The following is a 15,722-nucleotide window of genomic DNA, read 5'->3' on the forward strand; positions in this document are numbered from 1 at the left end:
CAGCACAAGCACTTGTCTCTAACAAACCGTTTAAAAACCCCATTGTAAACATTTTTAGAGCAGTCCTGGAGGGTCCCGTTGCCGGGGTGACGAGATAAAGTACTGAAGTCCCAGCAGGGGCCGCAGCCGCGCCCGCTAGCCGCCCCCAGCTCTGCAAGTCTTTTCCTAACTTTCCCGCAAGCCCAGCAGCCAGTGTGGCGCATGCGTACTGTGTTCGGCCAGCGGCCCTGGTTGCTAGGGGTTACCAGATCCCTTACCAGGAGCCTGCCTCTCTCTCACTCTGGTTAGTTGTAGTTGCTGTCGATCGGAGCAGCAGTCAAGTCTGATTGGACGGAGCCAAGTTTTGCTGGCGGGGCCCGCGCCCTGCCTCGCCGGTCAGTCGCACTCTCCAGGACCGGACAGTTCGGGCAGCGCGGGTGTTCCTCCCAGGAGTGCGAGGGACTTGCTGCTCACGGCCTCTGGGGGTCAGCGTCCAGGCAGGCGACGATGATCCTCGAGGAGAGGCCAGATGACCCGGGCGCCAGGGAGGACAGCGACCGGCTGCAGGAGGACAGCAGCAACCCTAAGGTGGGGGCTGAGGAGGGGTGTGGATCCCCAGCCTCTTGTCCCGTGCTGTGTGGCGCGGCCTTTGCGGCCTTTCCTTCCTGGGACTATTGAAACTAAGACCCCAAGGAGAGGCCAGAGCCTGTGTTCCAGCTCGGTGGGAATGTCAGTGGCGCAGCCAAGGACTGGGTGATCTACCTGAAGCGAGGAATCCCCTTGGTTCTCAGAACCAAAAAAGTTAGTTCTGATCGATGACAGCCCCCACTCCCTCACCTCCACTACCGAGCAGGTGTTTTCTCTGACACCCGTGTAGCCTCCTTTCCTTAACAGTGCCTCTGCATGCACGCGTGAGGAAGTGGGTGACCATTAGATGTTAGTTTGTAGCAGCGGGCGAAACCTTTTGTCCTCTTGCCACTTTCCAGAACACACACCTGCTCCCAAACCCCTGTCTCTGGGGATGAGGGTACCTGGGCTTCCAGGAATCCCGGGGTAAAGAGGGGTAGAATGGAGACCTGTTCATTCTTTGTCTAGGGGGTGTTAGGCTGATCTCACTCTGTGGCCCCAGTCTAGGTGTTTCCTAGGGATCCGTGAGTGTTTAAGTTTCTTAGTGTTTGTGCACGTTCTGTGATACTCCTACTCAACCCCCCCACCCCAGGGGGCTGCTGCTAAGCAGAGGCTCCAGTCACTACTCCCAGGTGTCTGCCATGGCACTTTGCCCTTCCTCTTTCCTGGTGTCAGACTGCACATTGCTCCTGGCTCATTCTATCCATCTTTTGTGTGTATGTGGCTCAGGTCTCCTAGCGGATGGGGGAGGGGAGGGAGGAGAGAGAGGGCACCCAGTCTTGGACAGATCTCTCAAGGGCTCCCTCCTGCCTGGCATGCCTCATGCCACAGTGACTAGCTGGCACTAGAGAGATGGGGGAGGATGAGGGGAGAAAGAGGAAGGGAGGGAGGGAGGAAAAGAGAGACAGCTTACACCATGTACTCCACGAAAAAATTCTTCTTCACAGGCTGGCCATGTCTTGTGGGTGCCCTTTGGAGGGAGTGCTTGTTGCATTGGGCAGCTTTCCTGTCAAGAGTGTGGGACTCTCCCAAAGAGCCGACTCAGTGGGGGAGCCTGGAAAGGCTTGGGACTACCCTAGTCCTTCTTTCTATTCCCAGGCCTGTATGGGAATAACTGTCCCCTCTCTTCTGCTAATCCTGGGGGGCAGGCCAGTTCAGGCCACTGGGTGGGAGGTTTTGTTTCTCCGTTCTCATCTCTTTCCTCTCTGGACATGGTCAGACCCTGTCCTGGTTGGACCATTGTTATTGGGGTGTCAAAGGTGATGGCAAGCTCTCCCAGAGTTAGACAGGAATTGCCACCATGGGTAGCTTTTGTTTCCAGAGGGTGGGGAGATTGCACCAGGAGAGAGATGGCACCCAGTATGGAAAACTGGGTGTAGGTCATCAGCTTCTAGAATCCATCCAGCCCTATAGATTTGTCTCTGGCTTGCTTATCTTGTCCTTCTGCCAACACAGGTTAGCAGGTTGGCTTGGCCTTCTTGAATGAACCAAATTAAGAAGGCCGAGAACAGGCCCAGGGCCTAGAGAGCTCAGAGTGGCTGGCTGGTGCAACTCCCCATCGGGGTGGGGAGGGGATGGGGCCGTGGGTCATCACTGGGCTAAGGCCTACTGCCCAGCATGTTTGCAGTTCTAGCTGCTCACCAGAACCTAGGACTCCAGAGCCTTTGTAGTAGGATCTCGGAAAGATGTTTGTCTTTTACTTAGTGGCTTGGAAGAGAGGAGACTATCATGGCCCCAGTGTCCATTCTGCACATATAGGGATGGGTCCTGAGGAGGCAGTACGTTGTGGGTCCAGCACTAGACCTCCTCTGCCCCTATGCTGTCTTGTGCCAGCTATCCAGAGAGTGAGTCACCTCTCTGTGGTCACCCAAGGATGACTTAATGGCCGGCTTCTTTCAGAGTGAGCCCACATGCCACTTCTGTGGGTGCTCTTCAGTGACATGAGCCTCTCTTGGAAAGCTGGCTCCTTGGGAAGGTTGGGACCACAATCAAGGTGATTGCCTTCCAGGAACTCCATCCATGCCAAGGTGTAAGCCTTGCTTAAACCCTTGCAAGGTGCTGAGACGACTCTTACATGACAGGAGGCCACGCTTTAAATGCATGATGAGTATTGGCAGTGTCAGGGTTAACGCTCACACACACACACACACACACACACACACACACACACACACACACCACTGTGTCGTTTGGACTGGAGCCTTCCGGTCCCTGTGACCACTAGTGCACATATTTCTTTGCCTTCTACAAAATCTTTGCCACCGAGTCTTAGGCTGATGGGTTAACCCAGGCAGGGTAAGAACCTTGCAGGGCTTGGAGGACTTAAAGCTGTATACAACACCACTCATCCCCACTCCTTGACAGTCTCTGGGAGGAAGCTTCTAGGCCATGGCTGCTGAGCCTGTGGCTGGAAAGAGGGGATGTCACCGATAACTCAAGCCACCTGTCTCACATTACACAGGAGGAGCTTTCCTCCCTCTGGGGCTGGCAAAGACACACTGGAACCCAATGCCTAGCTGTCTGTGTCACAGACCAGTCCCCTCTGCCTGAGCAGCACAGGCTCATGACTGTCTGGTGGCCATGTTCTTAGTGCTGTGGGAATGGACACTACTTGGAAAACCCTGTGGGCAGAGCGCAGGCCAGGTCCCTCTAAAAGGGACCTGTCAGCCGGGCAGTGGTGGCGCACGCCTTTAATCCCAGCACTCGGGAGGCAGAGGCAGGCGGATCTCTGTGAGTTCGAGACCAGCCTGGTCTACAAGAGCTAGTTCCAGGACAGGCTCCAAAACCACAGAGAAACCCTGTCTCGAAAAACAAAAAAAAAAAAATAAATAAAATAAAAGGGACCTGTCCTGGGCTTTGGTAGTAGCTCCCTGGAAAGATGGCCAGACCTCCAAGGCATATTGTACCAGCCGTATAGATGAGCTGGTGAGTCCTCAGGGCATGTAAGGTTGGTTCCAGCAGGGACGAGCAGAAAGGGCCTCCTGATGGAGATTACAACATATTTTAATTTTTAAGAGGTTTTATTTTTAATTATGTGTGTGCATGTCTGTGTATGGTTATTTGCATATGAATGCAGGTGTTCTCAGAGGTCAGAGGTGTTGGAATCCCCCAGAGGTAGAATTACAGACAGTTGTGACATGGGTGCTAGCTAGGAACCAAACTTGGGTTCTCTACAAGAATAGTATGGGCACTTAACCAATGAGCCATCTCTTCATAAAACTATGTCCAGAGCCCCATCACACCATATTTTAAACTGTGGGACCATGGATAACCCGGTGTTAGGAAAGGGGTTATATGGGGGAAGCCAATTAGATGTTGGGGATGAGGCTCAGTCTATGGCATCCGTGAAGCATTGTGGGGAAGCATCTCACCCATGTTCCCAGCCAGGCCTGCCCAGCCCCTCCCTGTGATACCAGCTGAGGATCCAGCCCACAGTGACCACTTCCTTTCCTAGGGACAGGCTCAGGTCCCCTGATCTTGGCAGAGGCTATGCTGATGGGGGTTCTGTGGTCATCACCACCGTCATCCTCCCTGCAGGGCTATGACTCCTTGATGCAGAACCAGCCTGGCCAGCTGCAGAGCCACAGGGCTCGGCTCCACCAGCAGATCAGCAAGGAGCTGCGAATGCGGACAGGTGCCGAGAACCTCTACAGGTGAGCACCTGCTACTGCAGGGCCCTGGATTGGGGACAGATGGGCAGATGAGCGTGACGTGGCTGCCACTTGGGTCCTAGTAGCCTCACTATATACTTTACCATTCAGCCTAGACCCTCACAGACAAACCAGGCCATTGCCACCTCTAGGTCTCCCCACATATGCTTGGTCAGGAACCAAAAGCCTCCTTAGGAGGCCCAACAGGATCTGGTGAGCCTTGGAGAATGCTCAGAAGCTGTGTATGGTAGGCGGCTGAGCACTCCAAGGCTGAGGACCTTGTAAATGATCTTCTGACCCAGCTTCCTCTAAACACAGTAACCACTCTGTACTCTGTAAGGGAGCCCAGGGCTATGACCCCCCCCCCCCAACATCCTCCTCTTCTCTGTCACCAGAGACCTCCTGCTCCCTGTGCTGGGGCCCAGTACAGACACAGGGAGGGTTGGCTTGTGTTGGAATCACAATGGCTTTGGAGAATGAGCTGTGTAAGAGGAGGTATCATAGAAGAGGAAGGGGGGATGGTGGAGAGATGGCTCAGTAGTTAAAAGCACTGACTGCTCTTCCAGAGGCCCCAGGTTGAATTCCCAGCACCCACATGACACCTCACAAATGTCTGTAACTCCAGTTCCAGGGGACCTGACACCCTCACACAGACATATGTGTAGGCAAAATACCAATGCACATAAAATAAAAGATAAATAAATTTTTAAAAAAAGAGGAGGAAGGCACCTCTGAGCCAGCCCTACTTAGCTGTTGCCACCCTGACTCCAGCAGTGGAGTCTAGCCCAGCAGTACCCTGTGGGTGGACTCTGAAGCCTGGGTGGGACAGGAGAACTGTTGGGGGTCTGGGTCATTGGATCTGCCTCAGGCATGGGTCTTCTCCCCTCTCCCAGAGCCACCAGCAACACCTGGGTCCGAGAGACAGTCGCCTTGGAGCTGAGCTATGTCAACTCCAACCTGCAGCTGCTGAAAGAGGAGCTGGCAGAGCTGGGCCGCAGTGCAGATGCAGAGCAGCCAGAAGGGTGTGAGACACCAGGCGGGGCACGCCCACATGTGTGGAGGGTGCGGCGGTGGGCAGGGAGCCTTGGGAGAGGTCTCCAGAGCTCCTATTTCTGCTTTTAGTGAAAGTGTTACTATTCCCATGATCCCCCTGGGCCTGAAGGAAACCAAGGAGTTGGACTGGGCCACACCCCTGAAGGTAAGTGCTGGCCTGTGACCTTTGAAGGACATGATCTTGAGGTGGGCTGGGGTTAGATGCTCCCTAATCTAGTCATCCCATTGAACAGGTGAGGAAGCTGAGGATGGGGAGAGGAAGGGCTGCCCTACCAGGAGCTAGCACTACCTTCCTGCTGCCTGATTCTGATGTCAACCTGGGCTAAGGGTTAGATAAAGGTTAGGATTGGGGCCCTGCCCTAGAATGGCTATGAAGGGCCTCATCATTCTGGGATCCCCAGTATGACCACCACGCAGAGAGTCTCCTGGCTCAAGGACGTCACCATCACCTGTTCTTTGAGAGGCTCCTGAGTGACCTGGAGAGCGTTCAGACCCCAGAACATTCCATGTCTCTTCTTTCCGGGTGTGTTGGGTCCCATGGGAAAAGGACATGACCTTATGACTCAGTGTCTGAGTCTTCAAGGTGGCAGATGAAAGAATGTGTGTAAAATAGCACCCCAAGAATCCTGGTCCAGTTCTGTCTTTGGAACCCAGGACTTGGGAACCAAAGCGTCAGCATCCGCCAGTGTTACAGCCCCCAGGTCCTCAGCCCTTCCCTGGCCCCAACTATACAGACAACCTGCTCTTCCCTGGCCCCTCCCCTCCCCAGAGCAGGCTGCCAGGCATGGCATGCCCCAAGGGCAATACCTGTTCTTCCAACAGGAGCTGATCTCTGAGCACTTTGGAGAGGATGGTACCTCCTATGAGACAGAGATCCAGGAACTAGAGGACCTACGGCAGGTGTGTGGGCTGCTTCCTCTCTTGCTGCTCCGGGGGCAGAAGTGGAAGCCAAGTCATAGGTTGTATCTCAGTGCAGAGGTTCACATGGAGCCCCCACATGCTAGGAAACCTGGGAGATAGGCAAAGCCAGTGTTCATGGAAGGACCTGGTGACTCTACTCTGGCCATGCTCTGTTGGTCTGGGCAGTGGCACTGCCTGTTCCCTCCCCGGGGCCTCCTTGGCCTTTTGTGCCAGGCTGCCCTCAAAGTTCCTGGGGTGTCAAGTATTCCTTGGAGATGATGGCCAGGGAGGTTTGAGGATGGCATCATGAGTAGTGGATCCTGGGACTGGGCCCCACTGAATTCTCCCTTGCAGGCCACGAGGACTCCCAGCAGGGACGAGGTCGGCCTGGATCTGCTTGCTGCCTACTATAGCCAGCTCTGTTTCCTGGATGCCCGTTTCTTTAGCCCTGCCAGGAGTCCAAGGCTGCTCTTCCACTGGTAAGGGCTAGCAACAGAAGTGGAGGCCCTGGGATGGGAGGCCAGGTTGTTATGGGAACTGTACCCATCCTGACACCATACTACAGGTACGACTCGCTCACGGGGGTCCCGGCACAGCAGCGGGCTCTGGCCTTCGAGAAGGGCAGTATACTGTTTAACATTGGGGCACTCCACACGCAGATCGGAGCGCGGCAGGACTGCTCCTGCACCGAGGGCACCAGCCATGCCGCTGAGGCTTTCCAGAGGGCTGCTGGTGAGGGCTGTTGACCATAGTAGGCGGGGTATGGTGCCCATCTCTGGGGCAGGAAATACGGCTGGTGGACATGACCTCCCTGCGTGAAAAACTTAGCACATAAGTCCTCTAGTGGGAAGTTCAGAAGGTAGTCCTGGTGGGCATGGGAGGTCCCTGTCTGTTTGAGCACTCTCTCCATCCTCAGGGGCTTTCAGACTCCTGAGGGAGAACTTCTCCCATGCTCCAAGCCCAGACATGAGCACCGCGGCTCTCTCCATGCTGGAGCAGCTCATGGTTGCTCAGGCACAAGAGTGCATCTTCAAGGGCCTTCTGCTGCGGGCCTCTGACACACCTGATAGCTGTCCAGCTCAGCTGCAGTTGGCTCAGGAAGCTGCCCAGGTAAGGCCAGGGAGCCCTGCCTGGGAACCTCAATGAGATGGCCAAGCCGTGGCCACTCAGAGAGCAGAGCTCAGCGGGACCTGAGCAGCGTTGGTTTGGACCCAAGTCAGGCAGGAATGGGCAACCACAAAGGAGGCACCCGCATCTAGTGCTCTTTCCCTAATGCCAGTGGCTGCCCCAGTGCGTGTGGTCCTGAGAACAGGAACCGAAGCCCTGGATGTCCCTGTCTGGCTTGGCTAGCAGTCTAGGGAGAGGCTGCCAGAATGTGGGGCAGAATAGGTGGAGCCCAGGGTGCGTAGGCAGGGAGCTTAGGCTGTCTACTAGGGGTTGACTGGCCTTGCCCCTTGAGCTCCCTGGGCCCAGAGAAAGGCAGAGGCTCCATTTGGACCAGCATGCCTGTTGGCAGGTGGCAGCTGAATATGGGCTTGTGCACCGGGTCATGGCCCAGCCACCTGTCCGAGACCACCTACCCGCCTCTTGGACCAACCTGGCACATGTCAAGGCTGAGCACTTCAGTGCCCTGGCCCACTACCACACAGCCATGGCCCTCTGCGAAGGCTCCTGTGAGTGCATCACCCCGCATGCCTGTGTGAGCCCACAGAGGCTCTCTGCTCACACTCATGGCCTCTCTGACCCCCAGCAGCCGACAAGGGAGAGCTCCCAGGGCAGGAGCGCATCTTCCAGCCCTCAGCTACCTGTGAGCCCCAAGGCCCCACACTGCCGCAGCATCCGGAAGAGCGCAGGAAGCTTGGTGAGGCATCACAGACAGGGCCCTGGGCCAATCGTGGCAGGGTGCCCCCATAGTCACTCATCAGCTGGCATCCCTGGGTTGGTGGAAGCTGCTGAGAGAGGGGCTCCTGGGAGTGCTGGGCAGCTGGGTACATACTGGGGACAACTCTTCCCTTGCTCTACTGTTTGGCTTGGCAGAACTTTCCTAGTTTGGCTAACACTGTCTGACCCTTTCCCTCTCCTGATGAATGATGAGACAGAGGGTCTGGGAACCAGCTGGGAAGGGCCCTTTGGCAGGGCTCCCGTACATTCATGTGTAGTGTGTGTGTGCCCAGCTTGACAGGGCCAGTTGGTAGGGCACCCATGCACACATGTATGTGGGTCTGTGGGGGGGGGGGGTGGGCGTGACAGTGCTATGCTTGTGCACAGCGAAGGCCCACCTGAAGCGCGCCATCCTGGGCCAGGAGGAGGCGCTGCGGCTTCACACTCTGTGCCGAGTCCTGCGGAAGGTAGACCTGCTACAGGTTGTGGTAACTCAGGCACTGCGGCGATCGCTAGCCAAGTACTCAGAGCTCGAGCGTGAGGATGACTTCTTCGAGGCTGTGGAGGCCCCCGACATCCAGCGTGAGCAGCCAGGGAGGGTCCTTTGGGATGAGGATGTCAGTCAAATAGCCAGGCTGAGCCCCTGCAGCTACTGCTGAGGGACCGTCAGCCAGCCAGGTGTGGTGGCACATGCCTATGGTCCCAGCCCAGCACTAGGGAGACTGAGTCAGGAGGACAGAGTTGAAGGACAGCCTGGGTGGCATAGTGAAAACGTCTTTGGGTGGGTGGGGAGACAGCCTGGGCTGCGGAGTGGAGCCCTGGGAGGATATCAGGCCAGCATCCCATACCATCCCCTTCCCTGCTTTCTTGGTTCTTGCAAGGCAAGAGGGGAGAGGGGCACAGTGCCAGTTGGGGCTTCCAGGTGGATCCCTAGAAGTCTCTCCATACATCATCTGTTTGGGGAACTAGTATAGCCCTGGCTGTCAGTGGGAACACCAGGCTTTGAGGAGCCAGGAAAGTCCCACTTGCAACTGAGGGCCACACACTCCTCTGAACTGAGCCAAGTCCCATCCGTGGAACTCTGGTTCTGGGAGGTTCAAGAGTCTGGGGTTCGGTTCCAATTCTCTTTTCCCTCCTGATCTGTCAGCCAAGACCCACCAAGCACCAGAGGTGAAAATGCCGAGCCTGTCCCAGGTGAAGGTGACTGACCTCTTCCATCGACTGGTGAGCAAGCCCGCTCTCCCTCCCTCTGTCCCCCTTCCCTTTGGCCCTCAACTGTTTCTGTCCTAGGGGATATAGGCTAAGATAGGTTTGCCAGGCAGGTCAGGGCTCTTTGACTGCCACCCAGCCAGGCCTCTACCACTTGTCTCCTTCCAGGGACCCCTGTCTGTGTTCTCAACCAAGAATCGGTGGCAGCTGGTAGGGCCAGTGCGCATGACCCGAGGAGAGGGTGGCTTTGGTTTCACACTGCGGGGAGACTCACCTGTCCTGATCGCTGCTGTTGTTCCTGGGAGTCAGGCTGAGGTAAAGGTCCTCCGGCCCCTGGTGTTGAGATCCCAGACCATCAAAGTCTGCCACCGCCTCACTGATCCGCGTTCTCCATAGTCCGCTGGCCTGAAGGAGGGCGACTACATCGTGTCTGTGAATGGGCGCCCTTGCAAGTGGTGGAAACACGTGGAGGTGGTGGCGCAGCTGAGGGGCATGGGCGAGGACGGCGTGAGCCTGCAGGTCGTGTCCCTGCTGCCCAGCCCTGAGCCACGTAGCACGGTGAATCCTTGGCCTGGGAGAAGATCCCCAAACTCCAGCCCTACCCAGCCCTGGCCTTCCTCTTGATTGTCCAAGAGGCCTCAGAGCGAAGGTGGGAAGGTGGCCTTCAGTGGAGGTGGCTTCCTGGGCAGTGTTCACCTGTGATGGTACCTCCACAGTGTGGCTATCATCCTGCTCCAAATGAAGCCCACAGCCCATATCAGTGGGGGTTTGTCCCCAGACTAGAGGCTTCTAAACCAGTCTATTCCAGAGGTCACATCCTTTCAACAAGGCCATTCCAGGGTTGAATGGCAAGCAGCCTTATATGGCCACTTCAGATGTCCCCAACATGTTCCTAAAATGCCTATCACTCCTAGAGGGCTCTGCCCTCTTCCCAGGGTGGCCACAGATAGGGCAGGCCATAATGGCTGACCACATCTGTCCCTGTAGGGACCCCGACGACCAGCACTGCTGTGGAGTCAGAGAGAGTGTGGCTTCGAGACACCGATGCCTGCCCGTGCCCGCCCCTGGCCCATCCTTGCCTGGAGCCGCAAGAACAAACAAAGCAAGACTGGGAGCCAACCAGACCCCTGCACGAACAGGAACTGTGTCACCTGTCCCTGAGCTGGACACCCTGGACCCCTGCGTGCCCCGGGTGGCTGTGGAGGCCATTTTGCTGTGTCCATCACTCTGTAACCAGCTCCAGCTAGCCAGGTGTACTTAGTGCGTCCTGCCCTCTGCGCTAGGGCACCAACAGGCCGCCCCCCCCCACACTTGCTTAGAACTAGAGATGTTTATTAAAAATGTCGGTCAGATGAGAGGAGTCTGAGCCCAGTGCTGAGACCATGGCCTCTTTACCTGCACCAGGGATGTCCCAGTCACTCCAGTGCTCCCTGAGACCATGGCCTCTTTACCTGCACCAGGGATGTCCCAGTCACTCCAGTGCTCCCTGAGACCATGGCCTCTTTACCTGCACCAGGGATGTCCCAGTCACTCCAGTGCTCCCTGAGACCATGGCCTCTTTACCTGCACCAGGGATGTCCCAGTCACTCCAGTGCTCCCTGAGACCATGGGCACTCTACCCGCACCAGGGATGTCCCAGTCACTCCAGTGCTCCCTGAGACCATGGCCTCTTTACCTGCACCAGGGATGTCCCAGTCACTCCAGTGCTCCCTGAGACCATGGCCTCTTTACCTGCACCAGGGATGCCCCAGTCACTCCAGTGCTCCCACGGCTGCCCTCTGCAGAGGGCAGCAGGGCTGGTGCTGTTCCGCCCAAGCCTCTTGGCCCCTGCCGTGCCCCATCTACTCTGCTGCTGCGTTGGCTCTATCCTCAGGTCCAGTTGCTCTGGGAATGTCCCCTCAGACATGTCTTCCTACCCTGAAGAGCAGGCCTGCTGCAGAGAGGCCCTGCCAATCACCTCTCTGACCTCCCTTCCCTTGCCGGTCTCTCTCCGTATGAGGTCCCAGCGAAGGCATTTTATCTTCAGCCTCCTTATAGTGCCCCAACTTTCAGAGTCCGACCTTTTGTCCAGGAAACAAGTATTCTGGCCACCCAGCTGCCCAGTTCCAGCTGCTCCCATGCAGGCCTGGGCAGGTCTCTTAGAAGAGTGGGCTCAGGACCTGAACTCCAAAGGGACAGGATGGGGGCACCATGTGGGAAGCAACCCTAAACTGTGTACGGCAAAACCATGGAGATGCTCTTCCTCAAAGGCCGTGGAAGGTTCAGGATAGGAACAGAAAGACTGCCCAAGGTGCATGAAACCCTGGGCTTAATCCCCAGAACTAGAACAAAAAACAGATGGGGAACTTGTTCCCAGGGACCACCAGGGGGCAGCGGTTGCCCACTCATGCAGCCCTAGGAGGCTAGAGCTCATCCAAGCCCCGTGAATCTGAGGAAGGACCAGAAAAGAGAGGCAGCCAGTTCCACAGTCAGCAGCCCACACCCTTACATCCTCCAATCTCTTCTGTGAGGCTCCCAGGTAAGAGTACCCGATTCTATGCTTCGGGTCTGGCTACACAGTCTAGTGTCCCGCTGCACATCACCCCAGGCGGACGTCAGCATCACGGTCTAGCGAGGACAAAGGTAGACCATAAGCACGTGAGTCAGGAAGATCCAAGCACAACTTCCTTCCGAAGCAGTCGAGGTTCCCAGGGGACCCAGGTGTGTCCCCTCCTTCTTCACCTGCCCTCTTAGGACAATCTCCAGTGCAGCAGAATGGCCAAGGTCACTCAAGCGCCTCAGCTCTTGTTAATTTTATTAATAAAACAGTGTGTCAAGGAGGCCATTACATGATAATCAGAGAAGACAGGCTGGGCAGCCCTTGTGGAGGGTGGTGAATGCGAGGGCTCTCCCCTCCCCCACTCCTCCCCCACCCCAAGCAGGCATGCAAGCACACACACACACCTTGGATGGCCTGTCAAGACGAGGGAAGGAGCTGCCCCTCACCTACACAGTGACTCTAGGCTGCCACAGCCTGATGCCACACTCTGCTGACCGCCTTTGTTCCCGGGCCCTTGCTAACTGAGCCCCTCCACCTGAAATCACAAATCTCCTGCTCAAAATTCACCGCTTTAGGGGTCCCTCTTAAAGTTGTTCCTGTGCCATGGTGACTCCTCCCAGCAGGAGCCGTTGTGTCTGAGTGGCTTATCCATGCCTTCTCCCAGTGTGAGACAAGTCCCTGGGGCACACTGTCCCTGGGCAGGACAGCGGTCCTGGCTGAGGCCCAGCTGCCATGGCAGGAGAGCTCCTAGGACCATGGTTCCCTGGGTCTAGAGCTCTGTCTGGGCTAGGACTGTGTGGTAATGGAAGCCCTACCTAGCCCTCTGTGTGAACTTCTTTAGACAGGAAAATAGGTGTGCGTAACATAGGCCGGCACCATGGGAGCCAGCCAGAGAGCCGTGCATGCTGGAGGGTACTAGCCCTAATCTTAACAACGCATGGCAGCCACCCCAGTGGGCCACCCCCCGCAAGGAATGTGAGCAAACCTGGGTTCTGGCCCATTTACCCTGGCGTGTTTCTTGCCACCACCCTGTCCCACACTGTTCCCCGAACCTTCCTACCTAGCTGGCATCTTCTCAGCCTTCAGAGTCCATGTCCCTTTCTTGGGCAGCTCTTGTTTGTCCACACCCCCGCTCTGAGCTGCAGCCCCTTCTGGCTCAGCCACATAAATGCTAACTACTGTGGATCATAGGTGGGCCCTAGGGCCATGAACAAGGACCGGGCCAGCTGGTCAGTGAGGAAGACACATGACATATGTCACACATATGTGCTGCCTGAGAGGGAAGAACGGGGATCGGCCTGTCTCCTCACAGCCTGCGCAGACCCAGCATCCACGGCCAGTAGGGAGAACATACGGCTGAGAGAAGAGGGGTGTCCCTGTGTGCTTCTCACGCATACAACCCAAGGCAGCACACGCCGTGGAGGGGTGCTTCATTTTCGGAGCAGCTCCCTGGGCAGGAGGCTGAGGCATGTGTATGCTGCGATTCCTTTCTGCTTTGCCAACAAAAAACTGCCGAGAGGGGAAAAGGCAAACTCTGTTTTGCTTGAATCAGCAGTGAGAGGCCTGGAGATTAATGTGGGAGAGGGAGGCGCAGAAGAGAGAGTGGGGGTGGGGAGAGAGTGAGGGTGGGGTGCGTGTGGACTGGGAGGTTTGGTGATAGATAGTCAAGTGAAGATGTTCAGGCGGAAGGACCCTGCTACCTCCGGGGCTACTGCCTTCTAGGCCCCTCCTTTTGCATGTGTGCTTTGGGTCTAAGGCCCAGCCCAGAACCTCACCTACCATGCCTACCCCCATGCCCATCAATATTTTATTTTGTCCATTGTTCCCAGGGATTTGTGAGTTCAGCTGCAGGCACGGGAGCAAGGGACAGGAGAAATCAGTGCACCAAGCTCCCAGTCCAGGGAGGTGTGCCCCTGGATTACTGTCATCCTTGAGTGAACTGAGGCTGTGTGGTTGGGACGTCCAAGGAAGCGGGGTGAAGATGCAAGCCAGACATTTGGCCTGCCTGGTGGGGCACCTGAGTCAGAAGCCCATAGTAGGGGGCTTAGTGGAATGTCTGGCTGGGTACTGGTTCTGAGCAGGCGACGGGTGCAGGGCAGATGCAGGGCAATGGTAGGGGCTTGGGCCACTTGGAGTTGTAGCCCAGGTGAGGGAAAATGATGGCCAAGCCAGGACATGAGACAGATATAGTGGGCTGTGCCTCAGTTTCTCAGAATAGGGAAGAGAGAGTGGAGACTTGCTGCTAGCCTCAGAGAAGCAGGATCACTCCAGCTCACACTAGCCTGGCTAGAAAGCCACCATTAGGGCTCGAGAAAGCCATGGCCAAAGTGCAGCCGTCATCCAGTGGCCTGCCATGATTCTCCACCAAGAACACAGACCTGCATCTCTGCTGGGTGGGGCAACAAAACTCCTGGGGGATTTTGGGGACCCAGGATCCTGGCTCCCTCAGGGACCCTGTTCAGAGAGAAGAAGATACCGGATAGGCCCACCACGGGCTCTGCTCTGGCCCAGGATAAAGTCCTTTAGGTCACTGTACCCCTACAAGTTACTCAGACTATCTTCCTGAGGTTCCTCCCCCAGCTCTGAGGCGGGCGCGCGGGGGGGGGCGGGGGTAGGCCACAGCCCCAGCTCCTCATCCCAAATCGATGTCCTCAGCATGCTGATCTTGTGTGACAGGTGGAACAGGGCCAGGAGCCCCTCCCCAGCTATGAGGCACCAGCACTGCTGTGTTAGGGACACACTCCCCCTTCACTGCCCTCCTCTGTATCCCCAACTTCACTCCCCTTATATTCCCCTTGTCCCCTCCAGCCCTACCTCCCTCCAGCCCTCCCCTCTCTCTCATCCTTTTCCCTACACCTTGGCTTTCTCCTCCTCCTCCTCCCTTTTCTCTTTCCCCACCAGCTTTCCACTCCCACCTCCATCCCTCCCGCCACAGGTCAGCTTCACCACCCAGCCTCCGTCACCCTATTCCACCGTTGCTTAGGTCAAAATCACCTTATCACCGCCATCACCGCCGTCAGCTTCGCCCTGTGCCCATTAACTTTTGTCGACTTGACACAAATTAGAGTCACCTGGGGAAAGGAAACCCCAGCAAGGAACTGCCTCCATCGGATTGGCCTGTGGGCAAGTCTGGAAGGGCATTATCTTGATTGATGATTGGTGTGGGAGGACGCAGACCACTGTGGGTGGTACCACTTCTGGGCACATGGTCTTGGGGAGCAAAAGAAAGCAAGCCCAGCAAGCCAGTAAGCAATTCTCTTCTTCCTGCCTGGCTCCTGCCAGCCTGGCCTTAGCCCACCAGCGCTGGCATCAACCAACACCCTAACCTATCACCATCTTCACCATCTCTGGTACTTAAGTGTCCAGTCTAGGCCTAGGTAGCCATGGGGATGTGACTCCAGGACGTTGGAGTAGGGTTAGGAGTGGTGGACAGCTCTGGTGGGACCTACTGATGCTGGCACGCAAGCGGACGCCATGGGAGAAAGTAGAGGGAGAGCGTAGTCTCTCTCTGGAGGGAAAGGCAGTGTTACCTGAGGCTCACAGGAAAGTAATGAACAGCCTGGAGTCCACAGGGAGGGACCTGGGAGCCTCTAGAGGGGAAGTCAGGTTGGGTTGGAAGATGGGGAGGTAGCTCTGCCAGACCCATGCTTTGGCTAGGGTTGAGGTGGCAGCCCTCTGTTGCAGGAGTCCAAGCTGGGTTGTGGACTTTAGACTGGGGGGGAGCTGAGCGGAGTGGGGGGAGAGCTGAGCAAGAGGTCTCTCAAGTCTGAGGTCCCATCTTCAGGGAGGGGTCTCTACCTCAGTTCTCACATTGGGTTCTCAGAGTTCCCCTGTCATCCCAGGAGCCCCTGGAGGCCTGTGACCAAGGCCTACCCCGTACGGAG

The 15,722-nt window shown here is 56.6% G+C and overlaps 1 protein-coding gene across 3 annotated transcripts; it reads left to right on the forward strand.

Moving 5' to 3' along the window:
• Positions 1–282: 282 nt before the first annotated feature.
• Positions 283–12,117, forward strand: Rhpn1 (rhophilin Rho GTPase binding protein 1). Of its 3 annotated transcripts, none has more exons than XM_075959546.1 (16): positions 283–567; positions 4,144–4,259; positions 5,150–5,278; positions 5,379–5,454; positions 6,132–6,209; positions 6,564–6,688; positions 6,775–6,941; positions 7,126–7,319; positions 7,726–7,882; positions 7,963–8,070; positions 8,478–8,672; positions 9,238–9,314; positions 9,468–9,614; positions 9,696–9,857; positions 10,287–10,722; positions 10,948–12,117. In XM_075959546.1, exons 1-15 carry the CDS (start codon positions 487–489, stop codon positions 10,458–10,460), a joined length of 1,986 nt encoding a protein of 661 aa, XP_075815661.1. In that variant the 5' UTR covers positions 283–486; the 3' UTR covers positions 10,461–10,722; positions 10,948–12,117. The 3 variants fall into 3 exon arrangements, with proteins under 3 accessions (XP_075815661.1, XP_075815660.1, XP_075815662.1); XM_075959545.1 differs by having other exon boundaries at positions 363–567; positions 7,960–8,070; positions 10,948–12,113; XM_075959547.1 differs by lacking the exon at positions 10,948–12,117 and having other exon boundaries at positions 363–567; positions 7,960–8,070; positions 9,696–9,818; positions 10,287–10,602.
• Positions 12,118–15,722: the final 3,605 nt, after the last annotated feature.

The sequence above is a fragment of the Microtus pennsylvanicus genome, chromosome 2 (assembly GCF_037038515.1).
Source record: "Microtus pennsylvanicus isolate mMicPen1 chromosome 2, mMicPen1.hap1, whole genome shotgun sequence".
NCBI lineage: Eukaryota > Metazoa > Chordata > Mammalia > Rodentia > Cricetidae > Microtus > Microtus pennsylvanicus.